Source organism: Macrobrachium nipponense, chromosome 21 (genome assembly GCF_015104395.2).
Source record: "Macrobrachium nipponense isolate FS-2020 chromosome 21, ASM1510439v2, whole genome shotgun sequence".
Taxonomy (NCBI): domain Eukaryota; kingdom Metazoa; phylum Arthropoda; class Malacostraca; order Decapoda; family Palaemonidae; genus Macrobrachium; species Macrobrachium nipponense.
Window position 1 is genome coordinate 17,056,109 of NC_087212.1, and position 18,727 is coordinate 17,074,835.

General features: G+C 44.2%; 1 protein-coding gene across 1 annotated transcript in view; it reads left to right on the forward strand.

Moving 5' to 3' along the window:
- LOC135197813 (U5 small nuclear ribonucleoprotein 40 kDa protein-like) overlaps positions 1 to 18,727 on the forward strand; it is an 81,226-nt gene that overhangs the window by 16,036 nt on the left and 46,463 nt on the right. The window contains exon 2 of the mRNA XM_064224947.1: positions 1,834 to 1,963. Coding sequence (XP_064081017.1) covers positions 1,834 to 1,963 — 130 coding nt within the window. The remainder of the gene's footprint in view (positions 1 to 1,833; positions 1,964 to 18,727) is intronic.

Below are 18,727 nucleotides of genomic sequence, written 5' to 3' on the forward strand. Positions count from 1 at the left end.
TCCTGCTTGGATTCTGCCAAGTAAGTGGACTCAGTTCCAAGTAAGTGGACTCAGTTCCCATTGGTAGACCCAAAGAGTTCTTCAGCCATAGGTCACGCCCTCGCTGAGACTCTTTAGGCAACGCAGACTAATAGACAGTAACTATCAAGTCTTCTGCCTAAATCAGGTAAGAACCAGAGGTTTATATTATGTATTCCTTTAACATGTGTTGTCCCCACTTTCTAAGTAAGTATGTGTCTCTTTCCCTCCACCAAGGGTGTCAATCAGCTAAGTATATATCTGGCAGGGAAGTTCATGTACAAAAATGATGTTAGTATACAATAAAGTTTTGTACATACTTACCTGCATATATACGATTGATGGCCCGCCCAGCCTCCCCTCAGGAGACAGGTGGAAGAAAATAACCTGACCAAGAAAGGGGGACTGGTTCTTACACCCGCCTCCCAGCGGCGGGTAAGGTAGATCACCTGACCTACCTGTAGCGTGTGCCGCGAGTTTTGAATTTTCTGTCGTGAACGTCAGAGACCTAAGCTAAGTATATATCTGCCAGGTAAGTATGTACAAAACTTTATTGTATACTAACAATATCATTTTGAAAGAAATAAGTTTTTGAAAATACTCCCATAATATCCAGTATTCATGTAGGAACAAAACCTTTTTTGCTCCTTATTTCAAAGTAAAAAGAACTACAACAACTTGCATTTTTCATGCTTCTTCTTGTATTATTAAAGAATCAGGTAAAAAGTGAGCTTCGCTCTTAGGGTACAATCTTAAAAATCTAGTAAAAATTCAGGTTTGGGTACATTGAATCTTTTTATGAGGTAGTGGGACCTGTTACGTATACCTCAGTTAAGCTCACTGCTGTTGTGTACAGTAGTGTGAACTGAGTAGGATGTATGTGTGCCTGTCATTTGTGTAAAATCTTAGAAAAAATGTGATGCTGATGCTCTCCAGTAATTATCACCTGAATATCTAATGTTAGCCTAGGCTTTGCCCTAGGCTATCCAGTCATTATTTAACAAATTTAAGGCAGGCTAGGGCAATACATATAGTACTAAACAAATTTTCACATATAAAAACAAATGTAGACACTCGTTTGACAATTTTATTTGTATACAGTGTACACAATGTCCAGTAACTTATTCTGAATGTAGTCTTGTTCCAAAATCATGTCTAAAAAGTGGGATTCCTGGGACTAGCTTTGGGTGACTATCTAAAAGATAACAAAACCAGAATACGCACAGGTTAAATAGGATTTATTAGTAAATGAAAAGTAATCACATTAAGGTGTGTTTCTCCTCTAGAAGTAGTATAAACTCCAGCAATGAAACAATATACAAATCTGAGTCACTTAATACAGTAAGATTTTCCATTAATTCCACACAGTGATAAGTTAGCAATGCTTCCAAATAATAGAACATTAGGGATAACACTAAGTAAGCTCTGATTTCCCTTGTACTTTTAATCTTTTGTCAGTTTTTAACTGTTTACAATGATAGTATTAGATGAACTGCTAAATATGGAAAGGATTCAAACAATTTAATTCCAAATTATGGCTACAGTGTAGGTTGAGCCTTTGATCACTACGTAATTGTTAATGTATAGCTTTGCCCCAGTACTTACATAAAAGGGCCAGTTCAGCAATAATATTTTTCATGTTTATTTTTTTATTGTAATAACAGTAGTGTACCTCCATATGCACAAGTGTAGGGGATGCAAGTGGAAATTTTGTTGTTAAGGAAGCACTGACATTTGTTGGCATTGTTTTGGATGTACAGTGCTACTGTAAAATTTGTAAATCTATCAATGAGATTTTTTTTTTTTTCAAACTAGGGACCGCCAAGAACAAGTGGAATTATGGCTCCTATAATGCAGCTTTCTGGACACCAAGGAGATATCCTCTGTGGTAAATTTCATCCTGATGGAGAAGTCCTTGCCACTGCTGGTATGGACAGACAAATATGTAAGTACTGTACTGTACTGTACTGCATTTATTACTTTAATTTTTACTAGATTAATAGGTATTTTTAATTAAACTTCTTTAATGTGTATTTGAGAGTTTCAGTTGAGAGTCTGAATTCTAAAAGTGAATCAGATTTGAAGCTTAATTCATGTGATATTTGAATGATCCATTCACATTCTACCACAGTAATAGTTAATTGAAATATCAGTGAAGACCAAGATGACTGAAGGGGTTCAATTTTGAAATAGCTACAGGCTATGTCAAAAATTGGATCAATTGATGAAAGACAAAACTATCCTTTATTTATATGATATAAGTACAGTATAATGTTGTAAAAATATTGTTTGTAACATTCTTCACCACATGAAAGCAGTCTCTAACAAATTTTTGTCATTTATTTTTTCTTGAAGTTTATATTGTTACAGCTTTGTGTAAACTTTAGGGTTCCATCTGGACCTGGTGTTCCTACAATGCTTGTATTGATTCCACATGGTCATTATTATAAGTGCATTTATAGTACAAGCTCACATAGGACAAGAGGAAGTAAAGAATAAACTTGAAACTATATTACAAAGAAAAACCAATTGGAAAATCAAATATTACTGTAAACAGTGAAATGAGACCTACTACATGTGAACTAGTTTGAAATTCTGCAGTGTCAATGATTCAACTAATAATCAGAAGGACCATACCATAATGACCATAGCATAATGCCCTAGCATAGGTTAAGGGGAAATTCATCACTATTTTAATCTCTAAACACTAAAGGTAGTAGTTTGCACTTTTCTTAACAGATTGCTAATGGATGCAAACTACTGTATAAATAACCTGGTTTTATCATTGTAAACAATAAAATAGAAAAATAAAATTCTCCTTGCTTCAAATATATATTTTAGGTATAATTTTGGTAACACAGTTGAATTAGACTCCTGTAGTGATTGCGAGTGTAAGATTTTCAAGACAGTTATTACTTTTTAAAAGGTCACATTTTCAAGTCTAGGCTTCATTACTTATGTTTAATTTTTCATAAATGTGTCTTATTAAAACACAGTGGGACTGCTTTGATATCCAATAAGCCTATATTGTATATTGTTTACAGAATCTGGAAAGGCAAAATTCTACATGCCAAAGCTGTTAATTGGGAAAGAAAGGCAGCAGAGAAAGGACAATGAGAATTAACCAATAAACTAGAAACTATATTACAGAGAAAAACCAATTGGAAAACCAAATACTGTAAACAGTGAAATAAAACCTATATGTAAGCTAGTTTGAAATTCTGCAGTACTAACAATTCAGCTAATAATTAGAAAACAATACCATAATTTGGCCATAACTGGAAGTCTGGGTTATGATGCCCTAGGTTAGGTTAAGGGAAGGTCAGGATAGGATATACCCCCCTAACACTCCCAAGTTCCTGAATGTGACTTAAATCTTTGGTATATCTCTTGATAAGCAAACATATGTATGTATTTCTGAATGTAAACTGTACATATCCATGCAAGTTGAAATTCGTAGCTGTAATCTTTTTTAACACTAGCCCCAGCAAGCCAATTAGCATTTCGTCAAAACTGGATCACTTGCACTTTCTTAGTTTTTAATTAAATCTGCTGTATATGGCCAATGCCGTTGAAACCCGTGGCCCACTAAACAAAGTAAAATGTTTTTGATTACGGAACTCCAGAAACCCATTATGCAGTTTTTGATACCCTGTAACTTAGTCTAATGCACTATAAGTGTAAAATGCAGTAAACAGCAATATATTTTTAAATTTTGAAAAGGATACATCAAAGTTAGGCTTAGCTCCTCTTTTGTCATCTGTTAATTCTTAACAGCCTACTGAACATTCACTGTGTCAGGGTTTAGGTTAGGACTCTATTTTAGCCATAAGTTACGACTAATTTGCCTATTCACTTAACATGGCATTCATTAGCCAAGCCTACTAGCTAATTCTGCAATAATAACATCAGTCTGAGTTAGAATTTTGATTAGTGCATTGCTTGCACAGAACTTCAGTTTCTGTATAGTCTCCTTGTGCATAAAGATTTTTGAGTAACAACCTTTACTGGTTGCAGTTTTTATCTTGTGAATCTTACAACCTAAAAGTCTGAACATGGTTTGATAATAATTTCACTAGGAGAGTGTAATACATCAGTACAGTGCCAGTAATGCAAGACAACATTTATAAAAATCTGAACACAATTAATTAGGTCTACATGTGAAATTAAGATCTTTTAAATCTTACAGAATACAGAGCAATCTTTTTTGAAAATAATAAATTTAAAGTTATTAGTTTTCACCTCACATCAGATTGCAAATGGATGCAAATATTGTATAATTAACCTGGCTTTATCATTGTTAACATGAAAATGGGAAGACAGTTTCCCCTTTCTACAGTGTTTTAAGGTATAAATCTGATAAAACTACTGAGTTAGACTCCTGTATTGATTTTGAATATATGATTTTCAAAAAGATTGTTTTTTATTCTGTAAGATTTAAAAGGTCTTAATTTCACATGTAGACCTAATTAATTGTGTTCAGTTTTTTATAAATGGTGTCCTGCAGGACTGGCACTGTACATTTATATCTGATTGGCCTATGTATTGCAAATACTTTTTATAGAATCTGGAAAGGCAAAGTGCTACAAGCTAAAGCCCCCCCAACAGATAAAAGAAAATAAGAAGTAATGAATAAAATACATGAGAATAAATTACGTAGGCCAGTATTAAAAACGAAATAGAAACAAAACAAACAATGAATTAAAACCCATGCAAGCTTGCTAAAAAAAAAATGCAAACAAATTTGAAATTATGTAGTTGTCCAAACCGACATTTCAGCTACTGTATGTAATTGGGAGGGCCATATCAAAATTTGGTCATAACGGGAACTAAACTTACTGATAACTGTATGGTACTGAATCTATTATTAGAAAATGCAAGGCTGTTGGAATTAACTGAATATCTACTGTTCTACATAATGGTGCACAGTATAGGCTAGGAATATTTTAGTGGAGAAAAACAAAAGCAATCTAAAACATCCAAAGTGACCTAATTAACAACAGTGCCAAATAAATAGTTAGGTCTGTGATAAGAAAAAAAAATAGTCCAAGGCTTTGCCCTGCAACTTAAGATGCAAACTGGGAAGCAATGTTCGGAAAATTGTAGAGTAAAAGAATTCAAACATTTCCCTAGGATAGACAAATATCTTAAAAAATAATTTCTGACCTTTGTCGGCTGGTGAAATGTCCCTATAGCACTCATTTCTAGGTATAAATAAATGCTAAATATATCAGAGAAAAAAGCCATATGGAATGCTAGTTACTACCTCCAGCTCGCTCACCCTCATAGGGTGTCGGTATAGCACAGGGACGAGTGGAAACCACTATCACAGATGCTTTGCCAATTAGAAGTCTCCTCTCTCAAAATCCCCATCTAGAGAGGTGCCGTTACAACGTCTACCTTCCGCTCGGTACTACTCACCTCTGCCAGAAACCCGTGCATTCCTGAAATAGCACTCTTCGTGTCTGCATGCGCTGTTTTTGCTGTCTCCAGGAAGTGTTTTTACGAAGCATCATGTTTTCCCTTGACCAAGAAGCTTCTTCATCTAATTTGAGTATTCCATTTATTGTTTTTGAACACGTGGGGGCAACGATGCATCCATAGTTGGCCCTTATTTTAAGTCTTTTGTTCTTGGGAGCCGGGTATGACTCTTACGAATCCGCCATTTTGGATGCATGGTTGGCGGCGTGCGCGTTTATATCAGAATTTTATTTCGCTGTGTAATTTTATTCACTGTTTAGCTCTTCACTGTATAGGCTACTGTTTTCGTATTTTGTAATCGCTCTCGCTCCTGATGATTACTGAGAGCCTTGTTTATTACGGTTTGATCCTTACGTATTAGCCTATTATAGGGCCTGTCTCGCTCCTGACGTATACTGAGAGCTTTGTTTATTACGGTTTGATCCTTACGTTATTAGTCTATTATAGGGCCTTTTTCGTTATCATCAGTCCCTCAGGAGCGAGTTGGTTCCCTTTTGTGCGTACAGTGATATGCTTCATACTACTTTATGCAAGAGTATTGTGTTTTAGGCGCCCTAGGCTAGCCTAGCGGTACGCCAGTTTAGTTTTAGAGGTGAAGATTCCTCATTCATTCGCGGTGCTCATGCATGTATATTTCTAGTTTAGTTTTTGATTATAATCTTGTATTGCTATTTGATGAGGTTGTAAGTTCTTAAAGATGTCCTACCCTCGCCTATCCGACCAGACTTAGGCTAGGTTTTGGAGGGTAGGCTAGGCGGGCTGCATATATCCCACCACCTTTAGTGGCTCCTCGTACTGTCAACCCGACCAGGCAGATATGTTTGCTTGGAGGGTGGCCCAGGACTAGAGAGTTCCTCTCTTGTTACATTTGAAGGGGCTAGGCCTATCTTACCTAACCAGAACGGTAGATTCGATTTTGGAGGGTTGAGTTAGGTTTTAGGCGTCCTCTTCGTGACGTCCTTATAGGAGCCATCTTAGCCTACCTGACCGGATCTGTACCGATTTCGGAGGGTTAGGCTGGCATCTTAGCTGGGTGCGGGTTCCCCCCCCCCTTTTTCGTCAGTTCTTCCAATAATTCCTCATCAGTTATTTTATGAATTAATATTGTTGAGTGTAGCCTGGGCCATTGCCCCCTTTAGGGTGTCAGTTGGCCTACTGTCTTCTGCCCCCTTTAGTAGTAGGCTAGTTAACGGCTTCTGGAGAAGTGGTATTCACTGATCGGTTGCTGTGGCCAGGCGATCACGACTCGGCCACTCTCCTCCAGACATCCCCCCATCCCGGACTCGTTCCAGCGCTGCTTTGTTAGCTCGCTGCCCAAGTAATCCTACCGATTAACATCAGCTAGAGCATAGAGCACGGTCCTGGGGACTAGTCGGAGGAGATTGGGGGATTAGTAGATTATGTAATCTCTGTTGGTATGTCTCCGGGCCTGTGTTTTTTCTGGCGAGGTGCGGTCTACCATCACACCTGCCAGGGGGCTATACGCCCGAATTTACGCACCGCTGTTCCACCGCTCTGTTTTCTGTACTTCTCTAGTGTTATCGCTGCTTCCCCACTCCGGTGGGGGCGGAACTAGGTTTAGAGATGCGTTTCTAATTGACTTGATAAGCAAACATATGTATGTATTTCTGAATGTAAACTGTACATATCCATGCAAGTTGAAATTCGTAGCTGTAATCTTTTTAACACTAGCCCCAGCAAGCCAATTAGCATTTCGTCAAAACTGGATCACTTGCACTTTCTTAGTTTTTAATTAAATCTGCTGTATATGGCCAATGCCGTTGAAACCCGTGGCCCACTAAACAAAGTAAAATGTTTTTGATTACGGAACTCCAGAAACCCATTATGCAGTTTTTGATACCCTGTAACTTAGTCTAATGCACTATAAGTGTAAAATGCAGTAAACAGCAATATATTTTTAAATTTTGAAAAGGATACATCAAAGTTAGGCTTAGCTCCTCTTTTGTCATCTGTTAATTCTTAACAGCCTACTGAACATTCACTGTGTCAGGGTTTAGGTTAGGACTCTATTTTAGCCATAAGTTACGACTAATTTGCCTATTCACTTAACATGGCATTCATTAGCCAAGCCTACTAGCTAATTCTGCAATAATAACATCAGTCTGAGTTAGAATTTTGATTAGTGCATTGCTTGCACAGAACTTCAGTTTCTGTATAGTCTCCTTGTGCATAAAGATTTTTGAGTAACAACCTTTACTGGTTGCAGTTTTTATCTTGTGAATCTTACAACCTAAAAGTCTGAACATGGTTTGATAATAATTTCACTAGGAGAGTGTAATACATCAGTACAGTGCCAGTAATGCAAGACAACATTTATAAAAATCTGAACACAATTAATTAGGTCTACATGTGAAATTAAGATCTTTTAAATCTTACAGAATACAGAGCAATCTTTTTTTTAAATAATAAATTTAAACTTATTAGTTTTCACCTCATCAGATTGCAAATGGATGCAAATATTGCATAATTAACCTGGCTTTATCATTGTTAACATGAAAATGGGAAGACCTTTTCCCCTTTCTAAGGTGTTTAAGGTATAAATCTGATAAAACTACTGAGATAGACTCCTGTATTGATTTTGAATATATGATTTTCAAAAAGATTGTTTTTTATTCTGTAAGATTTAAAAGGTCTTAATTTCACATGTAGACCTAATTAATTGTTGTTCAGTTTTTTTATAACGGTGTCCTGCAGGACTGGCACTGTACATTTATATCTGATTGGCCTATGTATTGCAAATACTTTTTATAGAATCTGGAAAGGCAAAGTGCTACAAGCCAAAGCCCCCCCAACAAGGAAAGCAACTCTAACAGATAAAAGAAAATAAGAAGTAATGAATAAAATACATGAGAATAAATTACGTAGGCCAGTATTAAAAACGAAATAAAAACAAAACAAACAATGAATTAAAACCCATGCAAGCTTGCTAAAAAACAATGCAACAAATTTGAAATTATGTAGTTCCAACGATTCAGCTACTGTATGTAATTGGGAGGGCCATATCAAAATTTGGTCATAACGGGAACTAAACTTACTGATAACTGTATGGTACTGAATCTATTATTAGAAAATGCAAGGCTGTTGGAATTAACTGAATATCTACTGTTCTACATAATGGTGCACAGTATAGGCTAGGAATATTTTAGTGGAGAAAAACAAAAGCAATCTAAAACATCCAAAGTGACCTAATTAACAACAGTGCCAAATAAATAGTTAGGTCTGTGATAAGAAAAAAAAATAGTCCAAGGCTTTGCCCTGCAACTTAAGATGCAAACTGGGAAGCAATGTTCGGAAAATTGTAGAGTAAAAGAATTCAAACATTTCCCTAGGATAGACAAATATCTTAAAAAATAATTTGTTCCGATACGTAATACAAACCCTCGGTCCTTTAACAATAGGAAGGTAACTAGCGGCAGCTGGGACGGTCGTAAGCTTCGAACAAGGGGAGAACGGTAGTTAACTGCTTGTCCGATCGTGCGCGCGCCCGCGCGCCCGAGAGGTGAAGAATCACTTTTGCTTTCGGCCGCGGGTGTGAAGGACGTGTTCGTCATCGCTCTCTGCCCGCTTCATCGTCGTATGCTTTGTTTATATTGTGTTTTCTACTAATGGTTGGTTTGAATCCTTGAAAATGAAACTGTAGTACACTGTTTTCATTTTTCATTACTTAATTATGAATCAACATGGAGCTATCGCCGTAGAGACGGCGATTTCCGCTCTTTTCATGAATTGAACCCTTGAATTATGTCTCGGTGCCGAGGGAGGGCTGGGCGCACTCGCGCCGAGTCATGTATTTTGGGCGAAAGTGTGTAATTGAAAGATGTAAGTACTCTTTTTCATTATATTTTTGCCCTGTGCGTTCGTTGCCGAGAGCTTGATTGCGCTCGGCAAGAGCCTCTTATTTTGTATGAATAGAATGCAATGAAGTGGATTCGCAATGCAGTTTTCTTTTTCATTTTCATTTATTAATTGCATCAAATTTAATTTTGGATCAATTTCCGCTCTACCCGGGAATTAATCTTTACGATTTATTGCTGTGAAAGTGAAAATAGCAAGTGCAGTATTGTTCATTTTCATATATATTTATGATAGCATCATATTTTTATGGATCAAGTTTCCGCTCTTACCGGGAATTGATTTTTCCCTCTTTAAGTTCTATGAAGTGAATCGCAAGTGCAGTATTCTGTTTCATTTTCATATTACTTTTCACTGCTGTGCGGGGGTAGGGGAAGCGAAGGTCTGCCAGGAAGTCGTCGGAAAGCTCTCCCGCGACTCCCTTGGTATCCGATTCTTCGTCTTCTTTCCTGCCCCCCCCGCTCAGCTTCCTCGTATTTGTTTTTGGGGTCTTCCTTCCGTTCGGGGTGGGGCATGTCTCCCCCCCCCGTGCGTGAGGGAACCCCACCCCTCTTACTAATCTGTCTATGCTACCGCAGGTGCTACAGCTGTGGGAGACGACCTTGGACAGGTATGGACCACTGCGGCTGCAGGGCGTGCCTAGCATCCACGATCTGCTGCAGAGTCTAGCGAGGTCTGGGGCGGTGACCTTGGAGTGGTCTCCACTACAACCTTCACGGCCGCTTATGCTGCTTCCCCCCGCTGGTCTACACTCCCCATGCTGTGTCGGTGACGCCGTCTGCCGCTTCTAGGGCCGGTCGCCGCCGTACCGAGGAGGGGTATGCCGCCGCCGCCTGTGTTTTCTTCGTGTTGCCTGCCCCAGACTTCCGCTGTTCCAGCAGCCGCGCCCTGGAACCGTCCGCCAGTACCACGCTGGCTGCCGATGATTCTACGAGGCGATGGCTGGGCCTGCCGTACCTGTCGCTGATGTGGTTCCCGCTACTGGCTTGGCTGTCCCTTCTGTGTTTACCGCTGCCGCTGTTCCTGCCGCTCCTGAGCTGGTTGCTGTTCCTGTCGCCTGTCCATGCTGGTCCTGCCCATGGTGTGTCTTCCCCAGTCCCAGGTCCTTCCGGACAGGTGCAGTCTGGCGGCCGTGTTGCTTCGGCAATAGGCCCGACTGGCCGGCCTGGATGGAGGACCTGACGACTGTCCTGCGTGAGCTGACGAAGAAGAGGAAGGTGTCATCTTCGTCTGTTGCTGCCTCTTCCCCTTCGACTTCTAAGGCCCATAAGCCGAAGAAGAAGAAGGGCTGCCTCCCCCCCTAAGAAGTCTCCTTCGGGAACTTCTAAGGGCCCGTCCCACCTCGGTGGACGGGGGGTCCTTATGCTGGTCCTCCTGCTCCTTCGGGAGCGGGGCCCGTCTCCCCTTCCGTAAGGAAGAGATAGACGGGGACCAGAGGAGTATCGGTTAGCTCTGGTACTTCCTCGCCTGGTGCTAGCGGCGATGCCGCTACGCCAGTTCCGGCTCGGTCTCTCGTTCGCGGGAGATCCCGAGTGTACGCTCTCCCTCGGGAGACCGTGCAGCCAAAGTTTCGGCGCCAGAGTTCGCTCGGCGCCAAGACCACGGCACGGAGCAGAAGGCTGGCGAGAACCGCTCAGGTGACTCTCGCCAGGCCAGCGGCCGCTCTCGCAGCGACCAGCTGGTAACCGGGTTTTGTTATTCCCCCTAAGAAGACTCCTTCGGGAACTTCGAAGGGCTCGTCACATTCCGGTGTGACGGGGGGGTTCTTCTGCTGGTCCTCCTGTTCCTTCGGGAACGGGGCCCGTCTCCCCTTCTGAGAAGAAGAAGAAGACGGGGACCAAGGGTGTGTGGCTACCGCTGGTACACCCTCGCCTGGTCTTGGCAGCTCTGCTGCTAAGCCAGGTACCGGCTCGGTTTCTCGTCCGCGAGAAGTTCCGAGTGTACGATCTCCTTCGGGTGACCGTGCAGCCAAAGTTAAGACGCCTGAGTTCGCTCAGCGTCATGACCGAGGCACGGAGCAGAAGACTGTCGAGAGCCGCTCAGGTGACTCTCGCCAGGCCAGCGGCCGCTCTCCGCAGCGACCAGCCGGATGCTCGGGTGGACGTGACGGTCTCTGACCGGCCACGGGTTGAGGCTGGGAAGAGGTCCCCCAGGTCCCCTCGACCGACGGTACCAGCCTCGGCTGGTACCAGCGGTTTGACGTGCCGCGAGGACGCTCACTCCGGTCTCACGGCGAAAGCGAGCTCTGCAGGTCACCTGACCGCCGCTCCCACAGGGACCGGGAGGAGGAACTGGTGACCAGCAGCAGCTCGTCTGACGCACGGGACCGGGGTCGACGTGCTCAGTCGAGCCGCTCGCCACAGGTGAGCGGCACGGTCCAGGCCTGCAGATCGATCCCCACCGCGGGTTGGTGATCGGCTGCAGCCCCCCACGTACGCTGGTCCTGCCAGCGAGCGGGGGGGGGGAGCGTCAGGTCTGTCTCTCCACTACCTTCAACTTCCTCGGGTCTACACCGGGAAGAGCGAGGTAGCTAGGAGTGATCGTGAGAGGGGCGCCGCTCACGATCCCGTCACGACGCGCACGTGCCACATATGGTCTTAGGACCAACCAGGACGTACGCGCAAGTGATGGAGGCGACCGTCAGGGGGAGAGGGGGGTAGCGTCAGTTCTGTCTCTCCGATACTTCAACTTCCTCGGCATACGCCAGGAAGAGCTAGGTATATAGGAGTGATCGTGAGAGATGCGCCGCTCACGATCCCGTCACGACGCCGCACGTGCCAGGTTGGTCTTAGGACCAACCAGGACGTACGCGCAAGTGATTGGAGGCAACCGTCAGGGATCTGTTGCTGGTCCTTCTTCTGAAGGAGGAGGGTCCTGGGAGCTGCTCTTGTTGGAGGGACTGGCACGGCGTCCTACTCCTCAAGACGCTGTAACTTCCGAGATTCAGAGTAACTTACCCAGGTTATTGCACTGATTCGTCAGCACAACGACCAGGGAAGGATCGCCGCTCCACCAGCAGAGCCCATGTCTCTGCTCGAGTCGTTTTGGGGCCCCCCGAGAGGGAACCCAAACCGACGTGGGTATGCCGCGATCGGAGCTTACCGATTCTGTCTTGAACCAGAGTCTCTCGTCTCCGGACAAGAAGGCTCTCTCAGTTCTGGCCGGTCGATCAAGCTACTTCCACCTCCTCTACTGCGACAGCGGCGTTTCTACGTGTCTTCGGACACCGTATTAAATACTCCTTCGGTCCTCCTGAGAGGTTTCGACCTCGACGAGGACTGGAATGAGTCGGAGGACTGGTATCGGCTCTCTCCTGTCAGGTGTCGATCAGCCCCACCCAGACGACGTTCACAGTGGCGGGGGGCGAGGACCCTTGTTACCCTACAGGTGAGAAGTTCGTAACCCTCCTCGGGGAAAAAACGTTTTCTGCCTGACGATACGTTTTTCCCAGACTCTGAGAGGCCATCGCCGCAAGGCGATGGCTGCTCCTACTCTTCTCCAACTGCTAGTTCCACTGGGAGGGAAGGCGGAGGCGAGGTAGCCAATTCCTCCCCCATTCCCTTCCTCTTCCTTACGGCTACGAGGGAAAGGGGAAGGATCCTACAGAGATTTCTCTGTAGGATCCCACGTTGGGGACTGCGCTACCAGGGGGGACCTTCGGGTCCTACCTGACGTAAGCCCGGTCGTTGAGGAGGGATCCTGCCCCAACCATTCGCGATTTCTACGGGAATCGAGAGGACCACCAGCCGATATCGTTTGACGAATTCGGTGGGGGTTTCGCAGACTGCTTAGAATCTTCTACGGAATTTCTAGCGCATTCAGAGTGTTTAGAGTTTCTTACGATCTCCAAACACTTAGGCGAGACCACGTCCAAAGTGAGCGAGACGAGAATCCCCGATATGTTACACGATAATCGGGAACCTCGCCTATGCTCGAATTCCTGGAATTTCTAGCATTAGGAAGAAGACTGCTGCTGAAAGAAGACTATCTCACAGTAGGCGACCAACCTGGAATAGAGAAGAACGGACGGGAATATCCAGTTTGGCTGGAACTATCGTCTTAGTATTCTGTTCACCATTGAAGCTTTCCTTCGAGGAAGACTTCTCCTTCACTCTCTTTAATAGAGAACGAAGGTGGTCGATCTCCAATCCTTATTTTGTTTTCTTGAAGGAAAGAATTTAGGATGGAGATCGTTGTTCAGAATCCTACAAATATACTACGTATATTAACCTCGCGACATGATTCTGCTAAGCAGTTGAATGGTCCGAGGGGTAGGCGCATATCCTGGTTATTCTACGGATTGCGACTTAGACGAAAAGTATTCTAATTGAACTGCAACCCGGGTTGCCTGCAACCTCCCAGGAGTTTCCAGTTTCAATTTTAATATACTTATGGTGTTGTCACACAACACCATTTTAGCTTTTATATTTACCGAAATTCGTTTCGCTTAAATATAATTGCTCGAGCATATCTTTTATGCTCGGTGGTTCTAGCCGAACGCATTCCTTCGTGGAAAGGAGTTACTTGGCAACTCAGGGATGACGAGTCAGCGACAGCTACTGCGTATTGAATTGCCCGAGGCATTTCAGTATCAGCTGCCGCTTTGAGATAGACGGTTGTTTATGTCTTTCTCACCTGCTTTCTTGATGAATAACAACCGTATCTCTGCCCAACAATCACGGACTTAAGTCTCTGATTAACGGGGATTCTCGCATACATGAATGACCATCTACTGCTGAGAAACGCTAGTATTCATCGTCTTCGGTATTGCGAGAATTTTAAACAGAGATATCTATTCGACTCTCATCTTTCTGTTTACCGCACGGTAACAGAATTCTGTAATAGTCTCTTGCTGCATCGTATCCCGATAATGCGAATGATTTTTGCGGAATCTGAGTTTGTCCTCAAAATATCTTGTATTCGGAGGTGGTACAATTGTTCATTGTTCACCCCGGATTAGCAGATGTATTGAAAGACATCGCCTACTCCCACACCTGCCAGCTCTACTTCCAAAACGTTCAGCCCATGAGAAGCAGTTCTTCAAGCGGCTCTCCCCTGTGTTTCATTACTGAAGAACGCCCCGCTTTCATTGCACAACGGACAGCAATGAAATGGCGGTTAGCGTTTCAGTCATGTGTAAGCACAGGTTTAGAATCTTTGAGATTCCTTCTCTCGATTCAGCTGGAAGACGTAGGTTGCATTCATTGCCTACCTTCGTCTTCAACGTCACATAGTGTTTTGTTTCTCCTTAGCTGGAGATTCACATCTATGAGGATTTTCTTGGCCATCAGGGACCTAGGTCTTTTTGAAGGCAATTGACTTTCGCCTTTGAGCTTATGCATTAAGAGAATCATCGCCGCGCCGTCCGGCATCGGTGACTAACAAATATTTTATTTGTTTGGTCTCTCAGCATAACTCTTTAAGGCGAAAGGTCGTGACTTACCCGGATGCTTGGACAAACTTGCCTCTACTGATTCCGAACCAGTCAGTCGGCAGCTGTCAGAGCGTCCGAGTCAGTTACGAACTATGCTGCGGACTTAGTTCGGTTGTTCCAGAGCAATCATTACTTCGTCTTAATAGCTTGTCAGTATGAGTACTGTACATAACCAAAGTCGAGAAGAGGGATAGGTCATACGACTATTCCCTTCTTTTCGTCTTAGGTAACTGCATGACTTCTCTTGAGAAGTCAAGCACAAAGGGATGGGGATTTGTGACGCTCGATTTCGTACCGATCTTCGTAGCGAAGACTCAGAACCCTTCGGTAACTGACGATTGGTTCGAGTCCTTCACAATACCCTCCCTAATGGACGTCACCGCCTCCGATACGAAGGCTATGCTGCTTTGTCCTGTGAGGTGCGACGGAGCTGTCTGAAGAAACTCGACACCCAGGATGAGTGTGGACGCCTCTTCATCATTCTCTCGCGTTCCGCAAGAACTTCTCCGTGGCGCAGGTAATGAAGGCAGGCGCCTGGTCCAACCGGACCGCATGCACCTCCTTCTACCTTCAGGATATTGCCCACAGTTCCTTGGATCTTTTTCCTTGGGAACCGTGGTGGTTGCTCAACACGTTGTGTAGTTAACCCAGACCCTCGCAGGCTGAACAGCATCGAGTCCTGGTGTGACCGTAAGAATGGATGAGGAATGAGAGTGTGACTGGCTCCTCTTCCCATCTTTTTCTTCCCTCTACCTTTGGGTAGAGGGACACGGTCGTCACCCTGCTGGGTAAGGACGAGATGCAGGTGAGCTACTCAATAGAGCACCATCCTATCCCTTTCAGTAGGGATAGGAGTAAATATCCACCACTTCCTCCAAACAAGGGGGATTGGAGTGGATGCCAAATTGAGACAAACCCATCATTTTATGATTGTCTCTTGCAAACAGGAACAAGTTCTTGCTTGCTGGTACGAAGAGATACGCTTGCCTCTCTCTTAGTACTTGGCCCAGAGGTCTGACCATTGATCCTGCGGTGCACACCCCGATCAATCGGACAGAGGTTTGGATCCCTCCCTTGCTCTTACGACCAGGGAGGCACTCCAGGGTTGGACGAACACCAGTCTGTTCACCAAAAAGACTCAGATTCCTCCCACCAAGAAGTGAGTCTTCCTATTGTTAAAGGACCGAGGGTTTGTATTACGTATCGGAACAAATGACAATTTGTCGAAAATTGCATTTTTCCTAACTATACAAACCTGAGGTCCTTTACATATAGTCCCACCTCATGCCACCCCTCACTCTGCAACTTTTTGCATGGGCCTAAAGCAAAGTGATTCTTCACCTCTCGGGCGCGCGGGCGCGCGCACGATCGGACAAGCAGTTAACTACCGTTCTCCCCTTGTTCGAAGCTTACGACCGTCCCAGCTGCCGCTAGTTACCTTCCTATTGTTAAAGGACCTCAGGTTTGTATAGTTAGGAAAAATGCAATTTTCGACAAATTGTCATTTCTGACCTTTGTCGGCTGGTGAAATGTCCCTATAGCACTCATTTCTAGGTATAAATAAATGCTAAATATATCACAGAAAAAAAGCCATATGGAATGCTAGTTACTACCGGTCCAGCTCGCTCACCCTCATAGGGTGTCGGTATAGCACCAGGGACGAGTGGAAACCACTATCACAGATGCTTTGCCAATTAGAAGTCTCCTCTCTCAAAATCCCCATCTAGAGAGGTGCCGTTACAACGTCTACCTTCCGCTCAGTACTACTACCTCTGCCAGAAACCCTCATTCCTGAAATAGCACTCTTCGTGTCTGCATGCGCTGTTTTTGCTGTCTCCAGGAAGTGTTTTTACGAAGCATCATGTTTTCCCTTGACCAAGAAGCTTCTTCATCTAATTTGAGTATTCCATTTATTGTTTTTGAACACGTGGGGGCAACGATGCATCCATAGTTGGCCCTTATTTTAAGTCTTTTGTTCTTGGGAGCCGGGTATGACTCTTACGAATCCGCCATTTTGGATGCATGGTTGGCGGCGTGCGCGTTTATATCAGAATTTTATTTCGCTGTGTAATTTTATTCACTGTTTAGCTCTTCACTGTATAGGCTACTGTTTTCGTATTTTGTAATCGCTCTCGCTCCTGATGATTACTGAGAGCCTTGTTTATTACGGTTTGATCCTTACGTATTAGCCTATTATAGGGCCTGTCTCGCTCCTGACGTATACTGAGAGCTTTGTTTATTACGGTTTGATCCTTACGTTATTAGTCTATTATAGGGCCTTTTTCGTTATCATCAGTCCCTCAGGAGCGAGTTGGTTACCTTCTGTGCGTACAGTGATATGCTTCATACTACTTTATGCAAGAGTATTGTGTTTTAGGCGCCCTAGGCTAGCCTAGCGGTACGCCAGTTTAGTTTTAGAGGTGAAGATTCCTCATTCATTCGCGGTGCTCATGCATGTATATTTCTAGTTTAGTTTTTGATTATAATCTTGTATTGCTATTTGATGAGGTTGTAAGTTCTAAAGTGTCCTACCCTTGCCTATCCGACCAGACTTAGGCTAGGTTTTGGAGGGTAGGCTAGGCGGGCTGCATATATCCCACCACCTTTAGTGGCTCCTCGTACTGTCAACCCGACCAGGCAGATATGTTTGCTTGGAGGGTGGCCCAGGACTAGAGAGTTCCTCTCTTGTTACATTTGAAGGGGCTAGGCCTATCTTACCTAACCAGAACGGTAGATTCGATTTTGGAGGGTTGAGTTAGGTTTTAGGCGTCCTCTTCGTGACGTCCTTATAGGAGCCATCTTAGCCTACCTGACCGGATCTGTACCGATTTCGGAGGGTTAGGCTGGCATCTTAGCTGGGTGCGGGTTCCCCCCCCCCCTTTTTCGTCAGTTCTTCCAATAATTCCTCATCAGTTATTTTATGAATTAATATTGTTGAGTGTAGCCTGGGCCCATTGCCCCCTTTAGGGGTGTCAGTTGGACCTACTGTCTTCTGCCCCCTTTAGTAGTAGGCTAGTTAACGGCTTCTGGAGAAGTGGTATTCACTGATCGGTTGCTGTGGCCAGGCGATCACGACTCGTCCACTCTCCTCCAGACATCCCCCCATCCCGGACTCGTTCCAGCGCTGCTTTGTTAGCTCGCTGCCCAAGTAATCCTACCGATTAACATCAGCTAGAGCATAGAGCACGGTCCTGGGGACTAGTCGGAGGAGATTGGGGGATTAGTAGATTATGTAATCTCTGTTGGTATGTCTCCGGGCCTGTGTTTTTTCTGGCGAGGTGCGGTCTACCATCACACCTGCCAGGGGGCTATACGCCCGAATTTACGCACCGCTGTTCCACCGCTCTGTTTTCTGTACTTCTCTAGTGTTATCGCTGCTTCCCCACTCCGGTGGGGGCGGAACTAGGTTTAGAGATGCGTTTCTAATTGACTTGGAACTGCTACTCTTCTCCGTTGCGATCAGACTCAGGCTTAGGTTTTACCTATTTTTCCTGTTCTGCTCGTATCAGTCCAACCCCACCGGTTATAGCTATTGTGATAACGAGATCATGGATTCCGGAGTAGGCGGAGACATTCAGAGCTTAATATTAAGAAAATTTATTATGTAGCTTCTGTTGGTATGTCTCCGGGCCTGTGTTTATTCCAGCGAAGTGTGGTTTACCATCACATGCGCCAGGATGTATACACCGGAGTTCTACGTACCATTGTTCCCGCCGCTCTGTTTTCTGTCTTCTATGTTATCGCTGCTGCCCACTCCGATGGGGGCGGAACTGGGCTCAGAGAATGTGCTTCCAATTGGTTCGGAATTGCTACTCTACTCCGGTGCGATCAGACTCAGGCCTAGGTTTTGCCTTGTTTCCCTGTTCTGCTCGTATCAGGCCCAGTCCTCCGGTTATAGCTTTGGCGATACCCAAAGTATGG